General features: G+C 49.3%; 1 protein-coding gene across 4 annotated transcripts in view; it reads right to left on the bottom strand.

Annotated features, from left to right (window-relative positions):
- The window catches only part of RBM33 (RNA binding motif protein 33), a 667,388-nt gene that overhangs the window by 445,305 nt on the left and 203,285 nt on the right, over nucleotides 1-18,798 (bottom strand). For all 4 annotated transcript variants that reach the window (XR_013601648.1, XR_013601647.1, XM_078663257.1 and 1 more), the window contains exon 6: nucleotides 6,886-6,990. Coding sequence is in view for 2 of the 4 variants with exons in the window: in XM_078663257.1 (XP_078519383.1) it covers nucleotides 6,886-6,990 (105 nt within the window). In the remaining 2 variants the exon portion in view is untranslated. The remainder of the gene's footprint in view (nucleotides 1-6,885; nucleotides 6,991-18,798) is intronic.

The raw sequence follows: 18,798 nt of genomic DNA, 5'->3' as shown, positions 1-18,798 counted from the left end.
AGTGGGTGTGTGAGGGGGTGTGAAGGTGTGTGAGGGTGGGTGAGGGGGGTGAGGGGGTGTGAGGGTGAGTGAGGGTGTGTGAGGGTGAGTGATGGGGTGTGAGGGTGATGGTGTGAGGGTGACAGGGTGTGTCAGGGTGAGGGTAAGGGTGTGTGAGGGTGGTGAGGGGGTGTGAGGGTGAGTGAGGGTGTGTGAGGATGAGGGGGTGAGGGTGTGTGAGGATGAGGGGGTGAGTGAGGGTGCGAGGGTGAGGGGGTGAGGGGGTGAGAGGGTGTGAGGGTGGGTGAGGGTGGGTGAGGGTGTGTGAGGGTGTGAGGGTGTGAGGGTGTGAGGGTGGGTGAGCGTGTGAGGGTGGGTGAGGGTGAGTGAGGGTGTGTGAGGGTGAGAGGATGTGAGGGTGAGAGGATGTGAGGGTATGTGATGGTGAGGAGGTGTGAGGGTGAGGGTGAGGGGGTGTGAGGGTGAGGGGGTGTGAGGGTGAGGGGGTGTGAGGGGTGTGAGGGTGAGGGGGGTGAGGGGTGTGAGGAGGGTGAGGGGGGAGAGGGGGTGTGAGGGTGACGATGAGTGGGTGTGTGAGGGGGTGTGAGGGGGAGTGAGGGGGTGTGAGGGGGTGTGAGGGTGAGGGGGTGTGAGGGGGTGAGGGTGAGTGGGTGAGGGGTGAGGGTTAGGGGGTGTGAGGGTGAGGGTATGAGGGTGACTGAGGGTGTGTGAGGGTGAGAGGATGTGAGGGTATGTGATGGTGAGGAGGTGTGAGGGTGGGTGAGGGGGTGTGAGGGGTGTGAGGAGTGTGAGGGTGAGGGGGGTGAGGGGGTGTGAGGGTGACGATGAGTGGGTGTGTGAGGGGGTCTGAGGGTGTGAGGGTGTGTGAGGGGGTGTGAGGGTGAGGGGGTGTGAGGGTGAGGGGGTGTGAGGGTGAGGGGGTGTGAGGGTGAGGGGGTGTGAGGGGGTGAGGGTGTGAGGGTTAGGGGTGTGAGGGTGAGGGGTGAGGGTATGAGGGTGACTGAGGGTGTGTGAGGGAGAGGGGTGAGGGTAAGGGTGTGTGAGGGTGAGTGGGCGTGTGAGGGTGAGTGGGTGTGTGAGGGTGAGTGGGTGTGTGAGGGGGGTGTGAAGGTGTGTGAGGGTGGGTGAGGGGTGTGAGGGTGAGTGAGGGGGTGTGAGGGTGTGTGAGGGTGAGTGAGGGGGTGTGAGGGTGATGGCGTGAGGGTGACAGGGTGTGTCAGGGTGAGGGTAAGGGAGGGTGAGGGGGTGTGAGGGTGAGTGAGGGGGGGTGAGGATGAGGGGGTGAGGGGGTGAGGGTGTGAGGGTGAGGGGGTGTGAGGGTGAGGGTGTGAGGGGGTGTGAGGATGATGGTGTGTGAGGGTGAGAGGGTCGTGAGGGTGTGTGAGGGTGAGTGAGAGTGAGGGGGTGAGGGTGAGTGAGGGTGTGAGTGTGAGGGAGGGTGAGGGTGTGAGGGTGGGTGAGGGTAAGGGTGTGTGAGGGTGAGGGGGGGTGAGGGGGTGTGAGGGTGTGTGAGGGTGAGAGGATGTGAGGGTATGTGATGGTGAGGAGGTGTGAGGGTGAGGGTGGGTGAGGGTGAGGGTGGGTGAGGATGAGGGGGTGTGAGGGTGAGGGGGGTGAGGGTGAGGGGGGTGAGGGTGACGATGAGTGGGTGTGTGAGGGGGTGTTAGGGTGAGTGAGGGGGTGTGAGGGTGAGGGTGTGTGAGGGGGGGTGAGGGTGTGTGAGGATGAGGGGTTGAGGGTGAGTGAGGATGAGGGGTTGAGGGTAAGTGAGGGTGAGGGGGTGTGAGGGTGAGTGAGGGTGAGGGGGTGTGAGGGTGAGTGAGGGTGAGGGGGTGTGAGGGTGAGGGGGTGTGAGGGTGAGGGGGTGTGAGGGTGAGGGGGTGTGAGGGTGAGGGGGTGTGAGGGTGAGTGAGGGTGTGTGAGGGTGAGAGGATGTGAGGGTATGTGATGGTGAGGAGGGGTGAGGGTGGGTGAGGATGAGGGGGTGTGAGGATGAGGGGGTGTGAGGATGAGGGGTGTGAGGGTGAGGGGTGTGAGGGTGACGATGTGTGGGTGTGTGAGGGGGTGTGAAGGTGAGGGTGAGTGAGGGTGAGTGAGGGTGAGGGTGAGTGAGGGTGAGTGAGGGTGTGTGAGGGTGTGTGAGGGTGTGTGAGGGGGTGTGAGGGTGTGTGAGGGTGTGTGAGGGTGTGTGAGGGTGTGTGAGGGGGTGTGAGGGGGTGAGGGTTGGGGGTGGGGTGAGGGGGTGAGGGTTAGGGGGTGAGGGTTAGGGGGTGAGGGTTAGGGGGTGAGGGTTAGGGGGTGAGGGTTAGGGGGTGAGGGTTAGGGGGTGAGGGTTAGGGGGTGAGGGTTAGGGGGTGAGGGTTAGGGGGTGAGGGTTAGGGGGTGTGAGGGTGAGGGTATGAGGGTGACTGAGGGTGTGTGAGGGTGAGGGGTGAGGGTAAGGGTGTGTGAGGATGAGTGGGTGGGTGTGGGGGTGTGAAGGTGTGTGAGGGGGTGTGAGGTGTGTGAGGGTGGGTGAGGGGGGTGAGGGTGAGTGAGGGGGTGTGAGGGTGAGTGAGGGGGTGTGAGGGTGTGTGAGGGGGTGTGGGGGGTGTGAGGGTGAGTGAGGGGGTGTGAGGGTGAGTGAGGGTGAGTGAGGGGGTGTGAGGGGGTGTGAGGGGGTGTGAGGGGGTGTGAGGGGGTGTGAGGGTGAGTGAGGGGGTGTGAGGGGGGTGAGGGGGTGTGAGGGTGTGGTGTGAGGGTGAAGGGTGTGTGAGGGTGGGGGGTGAGGGTGAGGGGTGTGGGGGTGAGGGGGTGTGGGGTGGGGTGTGGGGGTGTGGGGTGAGGGGGTGTGAGGGTGAGGGGGTGTGGGGTGGGGTGTGAGGGTGAGTGAGGATGAGGGGGTGAGGGTGTGAGGGTGAGTGAGGGTGCGAGGGTGAGGGGGTGCAAGGGTGGGTGAGGGTGTGGGGTGGGTGAGGGTGAGTGAGGGTGTGAGGGTGGGTGAGGGTGAGTGAGGGTGTGTGAGGGTGAGAGGATGTGAGGGTATGTGATGGTGAGGTGTGAGGGTGGGTGAGGGTGGGTGAGGGTGAGGGGGTGTGAGGTTGAGGGTGGGTGAGGGGGTTGTGAGGAGTGTGAGGGTGGGGGGGTGGGGGTGTGAGGGTGACGATGAGTGGGTGTGTGAGGGGGGGTGAGGGTGGTGAGGGGGTGTGAGGGTGAGAGAGTGTGAGGGTGAGGGGGTGTGAGGGTGAGGGGGGGGTGGGGAGGGTGAGGGTGAGGGTGTGTGAGGGTGTGTGAGGGGGTGAGTGTGAGGGGGTGAGGGTTAGGGGTGTGAGGGTGAGGGTATGAGGGTGACTGAGGGTGTGTGAGGGAGAGGGGGTGAGGGTAAGGGTGTGTGAGGGTGAGTGGGTGTTTGAGGGGGTGTGAAGGTGTGTGAGGGTGGGTGAGGGGTGTGAGGGTGAGGGAGGGGGTGTGAGGGTGAGGGAGGGGGTGTGAGGGTGAGGGAGGGGGTGTGAGGGTGAGTGAGGGGATGTGAGGGTGAGTGAGGGGATGTGAGGGTAATGGTGTGAGGGTGACAGGGTGTGTCAGGGTGAGGGTAAGGCTGGCGAAGGAAAAGACAACTTTTCATCATCAAAACAATCACAATGAGAATTTAAAATGTTGATGGCAAATGGATGTCGAGGATATAGTCTCCTTATACACCCTCATTTGGAGAATCGAACCTAATCTCATGCGCGTGATTAAACAAGCACTGGGGGAAGAGAGCAGGGGAAGTAGAAGCGAGGCACGGCCTGCGGCCGTGAATAAGTGACGGCGGGGAGCGGGGCAGCTGCAGCCTTTGATGTGGCAAATGCTGCTGGCAGGGGGAAGCCTGTGGGGAAATGCAAGCTTGTGCACAAGGAGCTTGTGGTCACGTGATTTCACGTGAACTGTTGAAAATCCTCATCGTAAAAAGTCAGCTTTGTGGATGGACGGCAAAAGGTCTCTTTACGAGACCTAAAAAGTAGCCATGAGAGCCAAAAACTAACAGAAAACCTATACATCACTTCAAACATGTATAAGCAAACATTTCAAAAAGCCTAGGAGTAATCTGAAACAAGAAGGCTTGTAAGGAAGGCACAAAAACACAGACAATGCTAGTAAATACACTTGAAGAAAGCCAAACCCTGCAGATTGAGGGACAGAGTAAAACGCCAAACATTTGAACGGCAAAACTCAAAAGCATCTAAGCCTTCAGCTTAACACGAAGAGAAAAGATTGTCCTAGTGCCCAGCATAAACAGACTTAGTGGTCAGTTTCTGAAAAAACAATAAGACATCCACTATCGCGGATGTTAGATGATATAAAAAAGCTCTAATGGACACCTCTCAATCTACATGCGTAGTGTCATTGAGTTCAATACTTGTGGTAGTGGATAGGGCTATCCTGGTGCAAACAGCAGATCTGATCTGTCCAGGAGAGGAACAGAATAATAAAATATTGAGTTACCATAGATAGGCAAACTGAATCTTCCTTGCACAGTTTGGTGTGCTAAGAATGAGCAGCACACTATATTAGCACACTTTGATCAGTGCTTTTGACATTAGCAGAAAAGGGAAAATGAATACAAATTTTAGCTGAAAGCGTCACTTAGAGAACCTCATGGTGAGAAGTGCATTGTGTAAAAGAGAGGGCATTTTCTGATGTGGACCTTGTCTTAGGGCCACCGAACTGAGATAACACCACAGCTGTTACATCAGTGTGATTTCCTGATCATGTGTTACATTGTGACCATCTGTTATTTCAGGGTGTAGCTCTAACTCATGATCTTCAACACATGTGCCTCAAGGTATACATCCTCAGATTCAACATGCATGCTAGTCAAGCTGTACCTAAAAAAAAAATGTCCATTGCGATAGGTGCACGGCATCCAGCACAGGCTCCAGGAATTCACTCCCCCTATTGTGTAGAGGAGGCAGATAGAAGTAGTGTTGTACAAGACAACAAGCATGACACTGCATGAAATGATAGGAAGAAATACCTTCTAGGCTGACTGAAGGTAAATCAAACATGTTGATATTCAGCCACTGCTCTGGCAAAAGTCTTGTACCATTATCTCCCACATAGGGGTACCCAAGCCTAGCGAGGAGGCCTCCATCATCATGTTGGCCAGAGACAGTGGCAGACAGCAAAGATGGGCATGTGTGAGACTGAAGGGACACATCTTCCAGATCTGGATGGGCTGAGAGGAAGACCTCCCACAGGAAGAGGAGCTTCAAAGAGGATGGGACCATTACCACTTGAGGCACCACCGGAGGGAACTCATTCTCCAGACTTCAAAGGGCACCTAAAGATTACACAGAAACATCAAGCCCAAAAGAAGGGTGAGGATTGGGATAGCATCTAGAAATACCCAAGATCCTCTGAGGTGGAGACCAATCCCTCATGCAGGATGTATCCAGGATCGTAGTCTTGGTCACAGTAGTAATGATTTTCAGCTTCTGTCTATTGACTGAAAACCACATATGATAAAATAAGGTCAAGGTTCACGACTTTTATTCAGAAACCAACTGGGGGAAACTTGCATTAATCAGCCAGTCAGTGGTCTAAATGCAGAAACATTATCTTCTCAGGGAGGCCACCGCCACCACCTTGATGGAAAACCAGGGAGTGGACATAAGGCAGAAGAGTGTGGGTATGTGAAGGGGAAGCAGAACACATAGGGGATAGCAAGAAAACACATCCACACCCATGAAGTGCTAAAAGAAAAAGAAAAAGTAGTTCCCTAATGGGATACCGTGGAAGGATACTATTCATCCAAGGAAAAAGATGGTAAGGAGGGCATTCTCGGAGGAAGAACAAACAAAACACACGAGCAAGGGAAGCCATTGAATTAGAAGTATAATAAAAAAAAAACAACTAAGCAATGGGCTGACCCAAAGCCTTCTCAAAGTGTAGATAGAGTACATGGTATGTCTACTATAGCTAAAAGCGGTCTGCAGGTGAGAACTAAAAAAGAAACTGTGCTGAGGTACAATGAACAAATGAGAAGTATGAAAGACAGAGGAGAAATAAAATCACGCAACCGCTGCAAAAGCGAGGACTAAAAGATTTTTTCCTTTTCAGACCAAGTTCACTAGTTTCTAAACCTCTTGAGCAACTCGACATTAATGATTTATGATGTGCTGTGTAATTAAATGGTCAAAATGTGACATGTCAGCAAATTGCAAAGTGGTGATACTGAAGGTTTAGCATGTTACCCATTTGTTTAAAAAAAAAAAAAACATGACAGAAAAGAACAAGCCCGGTCAAATAAAGTATTGAATTTATAGTAGTTGTGGGTTAGGCAGTTCTGAGGAAGGCTCGTAAAAAAAGAGGTCTGACAGCAGTCAGACTATATGAACTAAGAGGATCTACATTGTGTGTTAGCCTTTACAATATCTTTTCTTTGTTTACACCCAATTTATTTTGGTTTTTTTAAGTGCAATTACAGTCATATTGAGTCATGAAGGAGAAAAGCCCTCACCTGCAATACAAAATTAGCAAAAATATTTTTCTAAAGCCCATTTAATCTATGAAATGTTCTTACAAAAATCATGTCTATCACTCATCAGCCAAAGCTGGGCTGAGTTTTGCGTTGAAAATAAGATGGATACTTATACACTTATGAATGTGGATGTACGACAAAACTGGGCCTATTATAATCTGTCATACTAAAAGAGGTGAGCCAAAATGGCAAAGGGCATTAATGCAAATGCATTTATCTGTAAAATTTTAAGGAGATAGAAACAATAGACCAGTATAACAAAGGCATCCCCCTGAGAATTACCCACATTTGAAACTAAATATTGAAAAGCAAACTTTTCTGAGGCAAGTCATTGCCACGTTGGAAATTTAGATTGAAGATTAAAATACACAGTGAGTCAGTACCTTTTTTGAATCAGCAACAGCCTCCTGGGAATTTACATCTTCCTCCAATTCTTCCTCAGCCACATATTCCTGTTGGCCAGTGTATGTTTGTGCCAATTCATCATCCTGAAATACATTAGTGCGAGTAGGAAAAGCTGCTGATTAGTTTTAAATAACAGCAAACTATTTTATTTCCCTTTAAACAAAAATCTTTAAGTAAAAATTGCCTTGAACTTTGACTTGGATGTAGAATGCACAATTTAAAAACATAGCTTCAAATATCAACTACTGCTTCCTTCAAGAAGTATGCTTGTGATAGCATGAAATTAAACACAATTCTTGGTTGATAAATACCAGTAGAGAAATAACATCAATATCAGTAGAAAAACAACTACGCCAACTAGCAGGCTGGGGGAGCGATCAAGATGGCAGACATAGGAGACGCGTGAGCTTGGAGCTCCGTGCCAGCCTGCATAGATCCCGCCTAACTCCGTCCCAAATGTGGGACCATTTCTCACCTACATAGGAGGGTGGCTGTTATTGTAAGTTTGGAGGTCCTATACCCCTGGGGGACTGCTGGTACCCGGTCGGGCCCATGGATCGAATGGTGGTGTGACAGCCTTCGTTGGCGGGCTGCTGTCTGTGCTCTGCAGAGCTCTGGCCTGGCCAGGTGGATTGGCCCTATCGCAGTGTACTCCTCTCCCTGCTTTGCTAGGGCGAAATTGCTGGCAGAGGTAAGTAGATGTCTTGCGGAGGCCTGAACAAGTAGACGCCCTTGCAGCAGACATGCCAGCTGCTGTTGCACGGACTGCGGCAGCGTGGGGCGGACACAGAACGGAGACTCTCAATCTACAGGGCGCCCGTCTAACTCCTTGGGGCCTGGAGTCTTTGTGCTGATAGTACACTGGGGGTATCCGAGAAGGTAAGCCTGAGTGAGGGCCCAGCCTCCCTTTCGGATAACTTTCAAGCGCAGCCTGCATTGGGCCGGCAGGTCAGTGGTGCCGGCGGGACTGGGCCCAGCCTGGAGGTTCAGTGGAGGCGCCAGGCGTACTTGTAGCTTCCAGCGGCAGAGACTGTGCGGAGGTCGCCTCAGCCAGTGAGAGTGTGCGTTTCGCGGGGACTCAATTGGACCGTGGATCTCTGGTTGTGACACCTGGGCCACGCCTATGTGGAGGACTGCGGGGGTCTGGGGCAGCGGCATCAAGTTGGGATCCCGGATTGAGATAAGGATGCCCCCACCCCTTCCTGACAACAGCTGTGCCTGTGTCGTGCATGTGGGGGTAGTTGGGGGTTCTCCCCAGCCCACCCTGTTCTGGAGATTGTTTTACATCCTCCCAACTGACACTGGTACCCACTAGATGGCTGCTACACGTGGGGCAGTGGAGTTGGCGGAGACTGCACCTTTCTAGGGGCGCCGTGGGTGTGCCGTGTGCACCTGCAGCTTTCGGGCCATGGCACATGCTGCAGAACGCACGTAGTGACCCTAATTCGCAAGTGTGGAGTCAGGCAGAAGGCCCCAACTGCCGCCCTGTGGACAATTCAGTGAGCCCCTCCTATGCATTAGGCGAGCCTTGGCAAAATGTCCCTTCCCCCTTTCTAGGTGAGGGGGCCCTACCCGTACTGCCAGCTATAAACAAGAGCCCTCCTGGGAGTCTACAGCACAGCAAAGTGAGTGGGTGGGAGGGGGGGGGGGGGGAGACGCCTGCTGTGTATGGAGTAGTAGCCACAGTGACTGATGCAATGCAGTGCCCCAGGAACCATCACTGGTTGAAGGCCACAAAGAGTGGAATAGCTCCTTGCGCAATCCTACCCCCGCCGACTCGCGCATCCACAGTGCCACACTTTCTGACTTGCCCAAAGACACAGGGGTTTCTTCGCCCCCCCCCCCCCGCCCCCCAACCCCATTTCCTCTAAACTTCTCCTTCCCTGGGAAACAAGGAGCCCAACCGTCAGATTGCACCGTCAGTCCTGGAGGGAGCGGAAGAATATTGCGGGCTGACGCAGAGATCACCGGTTTGGAGACCACCTTTCATGAGGTGCAGGACGCTGGGCCATCGACCATAGATGTGTTGACGTATACTAGTATTTCCCAAATATATTCATAATGGAAAATCATTGTAACCAATTTCAATAAGACTATGAGAAACATAAAAAGAAACAAGCACTGGCAAAGCCAGTAGGTCTGAAATTGGTGGTTAGCCTTTTAGTTTTCATCATGACCGAGGATGGAGGCGTGTGAACTTCTCTTTCTCTCGGTTTGATGGTGGACCCGCCAATATATAGTTTACCACTCGCACATTGGCCGTCAGGGCTTCCAAATACGTCATAAGATGATATAAATCACTTAAACGCCCTATTTTACCTTCATACGTCGTATAGAATTCCTTGGTCCAATACAAGAAATATTCACTTTCGTATTTGTGATTGATGTACATCACTCTGGAGCGTTTACTATTACAACCATCTTGGTCCGCCTAGCGAGAGCGACGGTAGATTGGAAAATCAGCCATCTACATCTCGCCCTGACCACGTCTGAACAATACAGACTTGAATACACATCAAAAAGGGCTTCCTTTGAAGATTTATCATAGACTCCCTAGGATTACTAACAAGGTCACATTTTTTCGCAAAAACATGGCTTCCTGATGAAGGCACCCAACCGAAACTCACGTAGGAACGTATTTCCTAGACATGCCAAAAACTGTACCTTATGACATGATATCTGTGTGTATTTTCTGAACAATCGAATGGATATCCTTTGAACATTTTTTACAAAGAAATTGAATTGTGATTGTCAACTCTATTATGTGATACTTATGGATGAACTAATTGAAAGCGAATTGTGAATTATTTTGTGATTATTTTTGTATTTATTGCACATATATATTTATAAAAGACTGAATAAAAAGATACTCAAAACATAATTGGTTGATACAGACACAGTTCATGATGTGTATCTGATGTATAACGTTTATGTTTAGGTCCACTGTAAAGTAATTTGTTCCTAAATGATGATATTTACTACCTAGCCTTTCAGTTTTGTCAATGTGCAACTTGTTTTGGCATGGTGTTTGTAAAACCTTATTGGTGTGGGAGCTGCCGGGCCCTCACAAGTATAACAAACATTAGGAAAAGCAAAAATTGTTTTTTGGTCTCAAAAAGCACACATTGCCACAGTAGTTCCTGGCACAGAACAAAACTACTTTGTGTGCAGACATGCTCCTTGTGAAACAGCTGATAGACCGAGAGAGTGATTAAAAATTTAATAAACACAAAAGGTCATGGTTAACACCAGATCTAATTAGGGGCCCAATTACTAAAGAAAGTCTCAAAAGTGCACCCATGGTATATGTTTTGAATTAAGTGCAGATATACAACTTCTGTGAATTCACAGGAACTTACAGAAGTAGGCCAAGAAAAAGTACTCCTAGAAAATACTTGAACTGCATTTTAGCATGAGCAAATATGCCTGTGTAGATTTGTTCATGCGAAAATCTTATGTTTGCAAGTTCACTTTCCCTGCAACCACTTTTTCCCCAACCCTGAAAGAAGTTTCACGTCGCCATTGACGGAGTAAAGTTCCAACCTTTCTCAGTATGGGAAAAGATTAAAGAATAGTTGGTGAAATCCCTTAAAACATGCAAGTTAGTAGGTTTGCACAGACTCAAAAGGGCATTCCAACCCTGGAACTATTGCTTGCCACTACCTTCAGCCACCATATGTAGATCTGCGGAAATGTGACATAAGGGAATGGCTAGTTCTCAAACCCCACTATGGTATGAGCCCCGGCATAATTGGAGAGGCTATATCAGAGCTCTTACAAAATAAATGAGATTGCTGCCATAATTTGTCAGCGCATTACATGGCACAAAAATACCAAGTTGATTTTGTTACAGGACAAGTAGATTTATGAAGCAACCTGCCCCATGGACAAGTAGATGTTTTATTAAATTCTACACCCCAGTTAGTTGCTGCAACGCACAAGAGAGGCGGGCCCGTTTAGGGTAGGGAACAACCAGGTATCAGCATTAAGCAGCTCTCGCATATTTTACCTTCCGAGCCTTCTTAGAAGAACAGGTCACTCTACTTCGCTACGAACCCTGGGTCGGCCTTTGACCGCCGGATGGAGTGGGAGGCCATTAAGATGGTTGTACAGGGACATTGCTTGGGCCAGTCGTGGGGTATCCGTAGGGAACTTGATCGGGAGCTTTCGAGATTGGAGGACACCCTTCATGAGTGGGACAAAGAGCAGGGTGTCAGAAGTTAGCCTGGCATATGATGTCCACTAGTTCTAGTGGGCACCTTGCACCAGTCTAATCGACCCTTATTGATGGTGGTTGAAAAGTCAACTTTATAGAGAGCTATCCTAGTGGTAGCATGGACCAGCAGTCATCAGACTAAGACTTCAGAGAGCGTATAAAGCAAGTTGTTTTACCAATTATAATCCCTTGAGTACTAAATGAAAGGACACCGCACAAGGTATATATCAAATATATATGTATTTATTCTAAACACAACCCCTCTGCACTCTTGATGAGGTCAGAGGTAAAAATACAATACAAGTCACCGAGTTAATATACGATAAGTTGCACAGTATACGTTATGCCCTAGGGGCCTCACAAACCATATTCTAAAATAGTGGTATAAGAACCACAAGAGAATTAGAAAGCAGACCTGGGGCCTGTGGAATCGCTGGGGCTACTCTAAACAACCAAAGGTTAGGAAGTAGGAGGCCCACGGGAGACGCGTGCAATGTCTAAACACAGGCGCGGGTTACCATTCCATTTCGACTGGAAGACAGAAGAAATCTCCCTTGTAGTCAAGGAGTGACCACCCTGTTCAAACAGGCACCAACAGCAACTTTGCCAGTCTGCATTTTCGAGGCTCCCGCCGGATCCCGAAGGATCTGCGACACAGGACAAGGACTTCCAGACATCTCTGACTCCGACCCACACCCACACCAAAGCTGAGACCCGTGGCGGACACAAGAGAAGTGGGACTGGAACTCCTGGACATCCTGCATTTTGCAAGCTGCACACCTTTCTTGAGGTATCTTAAAGTTGTGCATTGGGGTGCTGAAGCCCCAGACCCGAGCACCATTTACACCGAAGCTCAGACCTCCACACTTCACGAGTGTCTGGTGGGGCCCGCTCCTGCATTTCAGCCCGACGCGTCTTCCTGGTTCCTTGCCCGTTGGCTAGTGAGCCCCCTGAAGACGCCATTTTGAATCTAACTTGCTTTCCTGTTTGCTCCAGGCTTGCTCCAGCTTCCCTGCAAAGGAGAAGTTCCTCAGACCTTGCTGGTCTGCACTGAATCCATTCTCGACATCCTGCGTGGGTTGCATTTGCCAAGGCTTGTTGGGTCCAAATTGGATACAGACACCGCAGTCAACTAGATCCTTTGTGGGACAGCTCGAATCCAGGTCCTGGTTGTCGTAGACACCTCCTGGTCCTCGTGGCTGAAGAGACAAAGTTCACTTCTTCACCTGAAATCACCCGCTCCGTCCATCATCCCCTAGTGTTTGCTTTGTTCGCACACATTGCCCATTCGCCTGCTGACCTCGGCAGGGAAGACAATCTCCTTCACCTAAGACAGTATTCAAGCATTTCGGGACTATAAGGTCTCCCTCTACCAGCCACTTGGGGCTGTCCTTTCGGTGGCATCAAGTGCGTTCTTGGACAGACTGCCCCTTCGGTGTCTCCCTGCAGCTGAAGAGGGATGCGGGCGGGGAGGGGGGGGGGGGGGGCTGTTCTTTTGGTGGTCCGATAATATCCCAAGAAATACGAAGCGCTGTTAAGGTCATGGCGACGAATAAATTCCGGGGCCCAGACAGGCTCGCCTCTGAGATCTACGTGGCGTTTTTTGGGGAGTACTGGCACTGAGGCTGGAGGAGATGTATGCTGAGCATATGAGACTGGCAGAGAGGCCTTAGTGGTACACCTACCCAAGTCCAGTTCTCCGGAAGTGGCGGTTACTCACCTTAGGCCGCTTTCCATCCTTAATACCGATTTTAAGATACGTAGCAAAATGCTCACCTCTAGGTGGACTTAATCAAAATGGATCAGAATGGGTTCATACCCACCCTTAATGCTTCCTTTAATCTACGCCGGCTCTATAGTACAATCTATAGCCGAAACATGGCTGACAACCCGCTTGCTATGATCATGTCAGTGGACCTGGAAAAAGCTTTTGAAGCAATGGGATTTCCTAGAGACCACCATGTTACGCATGGGGTTAGGTGCTAAGTGAACCTAGTGGGCAGTGGTTGCTATATGCCCACCCTACGGCATGGTTAAAACAGGGTGCACAATCTTCGACCCCTACAAGCTATTCCGTGGCAGAAGAAAATGCTGCCCAATGTCGCCCCTAATATTTGTCACTGAACCACTGGCAGAGTGGTTCCGTGCAGAGGGTGCAGGATGGGGTATAACGATAGAGGGTACAGAACATATCATCTTGTTCTACGCAGATAATCTGCTAATTTATCTGCAGAATTGAGAATGGAACAGTCCCCTGTGCACTGTGACTCCTTGAGGAATTCGGCTTATACTCAGTCATACGGGTGAACAGGGGCAAGAAGTGCGTATTCCCAGCAGCTGGTGGTATCTCCCCCCCCCCCAACCCTGCCCTGTCAGTTGCCCTCCTGATATACCCTGGGTGCAAACGCACCTTTAAATATTTGGGATTTTAGATCTTACACGACACAGCTGCTGGACGGGGCTGGGGGAACTTCGATCGGTGGGTTCTGAACCTAACCAGGGAATGCTACTGACTAAGCTGCTTAAGCCTGCTCTGAGGAATCTCCGCCGGGGCATTCTCCTGTCATCAGCTTTATATTATTGGCAGCGGTGTATGAAACAGACAGGGGGGACAACACCCTATGCCCCTGAGCTCCCACTGGTGGGGCTGGCCCATGGCAATCCCACAACCTTCTTCGCAGCGGGCAGCTGAGCCCCTGGACAGAACCGGAGATAGTGACTACGAGCAACTGCTTTCAAGCAGGTAACCTTGCCCCCCTCAGGGAGCTGCTGGAACATATTGTTCTTGTATCCGTCTGGGATGGTGGTGCTGAGGACGGCGGCGAAGGATGCGTCGGTCCAGGTCTCTGTGAAGAAGGCGATGTCGGGCGAGACAGAGTCGAGTAAGTTCCAGATTTCCATGGCGTGTTTGTGTACGGAGCGTACGTTGAGGAGGATGCATTTTAGGGTGTCGCCGGTGCTGGTGTGGGCGGTGTTGGAGGCCGGGGTGGCGGTGAGGGTCTGGCGGCAGTGAAGGCAGGAGAACTGGCCGTGGGTCGTGTTCGGCGAGGCCTGTTGGCATTTTCCAAGTCTTCCAGGGTTGAGTGTGAGGAGGGTAGTGGTGTTGTAGCGATGGGTAGTGGGAGGTCCAGGGTTCCTGGCGTTGGCCGGGTCACTAACAGGCACAGATGGGCTTGCCTTTGGTGCGTCTTCGGATCGACAGCACATCGGCCGCCATTAAGTAGGGGAGGTGGGAGGCAAGAGCGGGGGAATTCCAGATGCGAATTCCGGGGGGGGGGGAACCGTAGGGGCAGCAGCCGCGAAAGGAACGGGCAGGTACGAGAAAATAAAAACAGTAGTGGAATTAGAGCAACACACAGATGGGCACAATAACAGTGGCACAACAGGGAAAAAATGAAGAAAAAAACAGCTTAGAAAAGTTACAGTGGTTGCAGGCAGTCTGGTCCCAGTTGGAGCGGGCAGCAGGCACAGGAACGGGCAGCAGGCACAGGAGCAGGCAGCAGCCTCGAACTTCCCAAGGAGGAGGTCAGAGTCTGGAGGCAAGAGTCAGCACAGCGGAGCTGCGGGGAGAGAGTGGACCTAGACCGAGGGTCGGAGGTCTTACGCTATGAGGTGCTCGCACACATTTCGAGGCCTCTAGGGAATGGGAGAGGTGGAACCTCAAGACACAGGGCGACCCCAACTTCTACTGACCATGGGCTCCGGCTGCCACTTGATCACATGTTTTTATAGAGTATTAAACAGTTTGGCCAGGACACCCTTGGACGCTCTTAGAGTACATTGGGCCACGGAGCTGGGGTGGGAATTGTCAGATGCCAAATAGGGGATGGCGCAGGCTTATCCCTAAAAAGTATCCCATAACCAGCACATTAAGTACATCCAATATCATTATACACACAACATCTCCCAGCATCAGGGCTATCTATAGATGGGATCTTAGGTGTTGCCTCTGATGTGCGCAACTGGAAGCAGACTTTGGACATATGACATGGGGTGCCCTGGCTTTCAGGGATTTTGGGAAGAGGTACTTTCGAATCATAAAGGGACCCTGGCCCAGACTTTTGAGAACACTCCAGAGACATGCCTCTTGGGCACCTTCCCTAGACTCACGCCCAAGAAGGTAGGGAACAGTTTTCTTGACCGCTCACTGGTCCTAGCTAAAAGACGTGTTGCCATCACTTGGAAGTCTTCTGTAGGGCTCAAAATTGACATCTGGGATAAAGATGTAACCTCGTGGGCCGGTGCTGAAGTGAGGGCACTCCTACAGGAAGAGGAATGCTGGGTCTGTCGGCCAATAGCTGCTAAATGGTCCAATATGGTTAAAGAAAGGGAGCTTTCCACAACTGTAGATGAGCAAGTCGATGATGGAGAGGGACAGAGGGCGATGGCTTGACCTTGTTGGGGGGCAAGGTATCTTATTCAGGATTGCCCCGACCAATCAGGAGATTTGTGCACCCAGGTACTACTGATTCACTTGATGGTTGTGACACCACCTCCTGCCCCGCTAAGACCCCTCACACCCCACTGTAATTTTCCCCCATCATTTCCCTGCTGCCTATTTGACACCCCTCTGGACAGAAGTTTTTAATTGCACATGGTTTAGTTCACCTTTTAGGGTTTCTTTATTTCTCTTTTTTGTTGGTCTTCTCATTCTGGCACTGCAGACACATCCCAGACTCCCACGAGAGTACCCTGGCTCAGGATATCACAAACTGAGAACTCAGCCACTTTTGATTTGATGGTTCTTACATCCCGTCCTCACATTATACTTTACAGGGCTTCCTGGACTGTTTTTCTCCCCTTTTAGGAATGTACAGGATCTGGGGTAACCCAGGCTTTGTTTTGGGATAATATTGGTGCCTGTATTGAATGTGGGTACAGTACGCCCGTCCACAGTTGAGGACCATGAGAACTATACATAAATTTGTTAATACTGTTGTATTCTTGTATACTTAAGACATACTTTCTTGATTGAATGTGTAGTCTGTCATTAATTTTTGGATACCTTGACAATAAAATGGAATTTGAAAAAGAAAACTTTCAGACTGCCTCAAAACAATCAAAAGACAGAAAGTTGTCTTAATTGGGTACAGCCCCCTTACTGTTTCAGGGGATCAAAGCCCTATAGGCAATCCTAAACATACATTTTAGTTGGGAAAATATGGGGCATGAACTCGGGCTCTTTCCAAAAAGGCATAGTTCAAGCAATGCTGAAAGGTGATCCTCCAATTACTCAACCTCTAACTGTACTACACAGGTCAAGCATGTAAGAGTAAGAATGCTCCTCACCCTTCATGTGTACGGAACCCTTGACAGTCTTTTGGATCAAAGCTCTATCAAGTGATGGCAATAGAAGGATTGAATGTGTCCACCTGTGGTGTTTACTGTCTGTGAGTTAGCCTCCTAGATGATCAAGGTGGGAGCATATAATGATAAGTGCTTTCTGGCTGATCCATAAAACCAAGGTGAATTTAAACAGTATTTGGGACAGCCCTTACAAGATACTATTACAGGTTCAATTGATGCTTAAGGTCATTGAGCGTATAGTCCATAGAAGGACTGAGAAATGGTCTACAGCAAACAAGTAATTCCGCAAACACATACAGGTTTAGGGAAAGACTTGGCACTATTGAGCAATGCCTTAACCGCCACCTAGTTGTTCGCAACTATATGACTGCTAAAATTAGCTGATTGTTTCTTTCATTTATGGATATATCTAGTGATCAGGTGTACCACAGTAAGCTTTGGGTTATGCTTTTGAGGCTCTAGTTACTCTACTCCGGGTGTCACATTGTGAGGTCAGTGTTTGTTAAATTTGGGTCAAGTCAGAGAATGCACTGATGTTTTTGAATTACATCAAGGTGTTCACCAGGGCTGTTTCCTGGCCACCATTTTGTTTTTATTGTACATTAATGTTCTAAACGCCGCCTTAGTAGCTTCAGGGAAGGATATGCCTATGAAAGTCAGCGCCTGTTCCAGCTCTCCTCGACTCAGATGACGCGGTGTTAATGACCCGCAACCCTGGCGGCCTGAATGCCTTAATCAGCAGATTTGTTATTTTTATGGATGTATTGGATTTGGTCACTAAAACCAAGTATATGGTATGTGACAAGAGAACATGTAAGGTAGGTTCATTTTTTATTAAAGGTTGGCATGTTGATAGGTTCACAGAATTTCTGTACTTGGGAGTTATGCTCGATGAGAGAGCCACATGGTTGCCCTGCATAGCTAACTGGTGCCTACACTTTAGTCATTCTGGTGGCATAACCGTTTGACTTTTCCAAGACAGTGGGCAATAAGCCACTACAGCCCCTTCCGGAAGTCTTTCTGCGAAAGAGCTTACCCGTATTGACCTATGGTGCAGCAGTCTGGTATTACCAGGATGTTCCATCGATGGAGGTGGTAGAGAATCTATTCTGCCACTGTCGCCTGACATTACATCTTTCGACCCTACATTTCTTCCTTCATGAGGAACTGGGTATCTCATACGTAACTGATCAGATTAGGGTGGTCCCTTTGGGTTTGTCTTGGGGTAAATGAGGCTTCCTCCCTTTATAGGGAACTTCTCACTGAGTGCTTGATATGTAAGAAGGCTCCTGCTATTCCATGGTGAAGATATGTGAGAACTATAGCTAAAGAAATTGGATAGGAGGATATGTATTTATCTGCGACCTAGCTCACTAAGGCTGATATATCTCATGTTAAAAACCTTTTTGGGTCTCATAGCTGGGCCTCCAGGGAACAGGAGCCACTTGAAAACTCCCATGCAGAACTGTGCAATCATACAAACTTCACCTAATCTTGAGCATTATTCGAGTTGGGTTCTGAACTCTTGGGAACGCACACTCCTGTCCAAGTTTCGCCTACGGACCATTAGATTGTTACTTTGTTTTACCTGTGTCAATTTAATACTAGTGCTGTGCTAGTTTGCCGATGTGATGAGTCTGCTGTGCAATTCCTTGTGCACTTTACTTCCTTCTGCAAATACTACGCCCCTTTTACTCAAAGGTTTTTAACCAATTCTTAATATGTATAGATTTAGAAAATGAAAGCCTGCCCTCTACTTTTTTCGGTTGTTGCCAAATATTCAGGGCAGTTTTAATGTTGGCACTTTTTAAAAACTTGCAGTTTTTAAACAAAGGTTTCTTCTTTCTTATAATTCTTGATATTTGTATGTGTCACATTCATATGTAATTATGTTTAATAATTGTGCTGTATTTAAGATTATCAAAGAATGTGTGATTTGGAAATCACTAAGGACGCGATCATTTAACATGAAACCATGAGGTTTCTTCACATTTTTTCACATAGCTTAGTTATCGTTTTCCAATAAAGCCAATCGTATCATTGTTATCATCATCATTTGTATTTATTTATTGTCAAATGATTCTTCTTGTTGACAATATTTGTCGAAATTCATTCAAAACGTAAACATTTCATAGCATTCCTTCATGCCCAATGCATTTCGGGTTATACAGGGTAACCCTTCGTCAGGGGCCTAGAAAATGAAAACATACAGGACCTTAGCGATCAGAAAATGAACCATTAACGGTAGAATCAACATAATATAATATCTTCCTAACGTTAGCACATTTCTTTGCTTGCATATATAGAATCTTACATCTTCAACAGTAAACCTTCATAAAAAAGATTACATGCGTAACGATATTATTAG

This window comes from Lissotriton helveticus, chromosome 10, assembly GCF_964261635.1.
Source record: "Lissotriton helveticus chromosome 10, aLisHel1.1, whole genome shotgun sequence".
NCBI classification, from domain to species: Eukaryota; Metazoa; Chordata; class Amphibia; order Caudata; family Salamandridae; genus Lissotriton; species Lissotriton helveticus.
The sequence above is the reverse complement of the archived record's forward strand: the minus strand, read 5'-3'. Positions and strand labels throughout refer to the sequence as shown.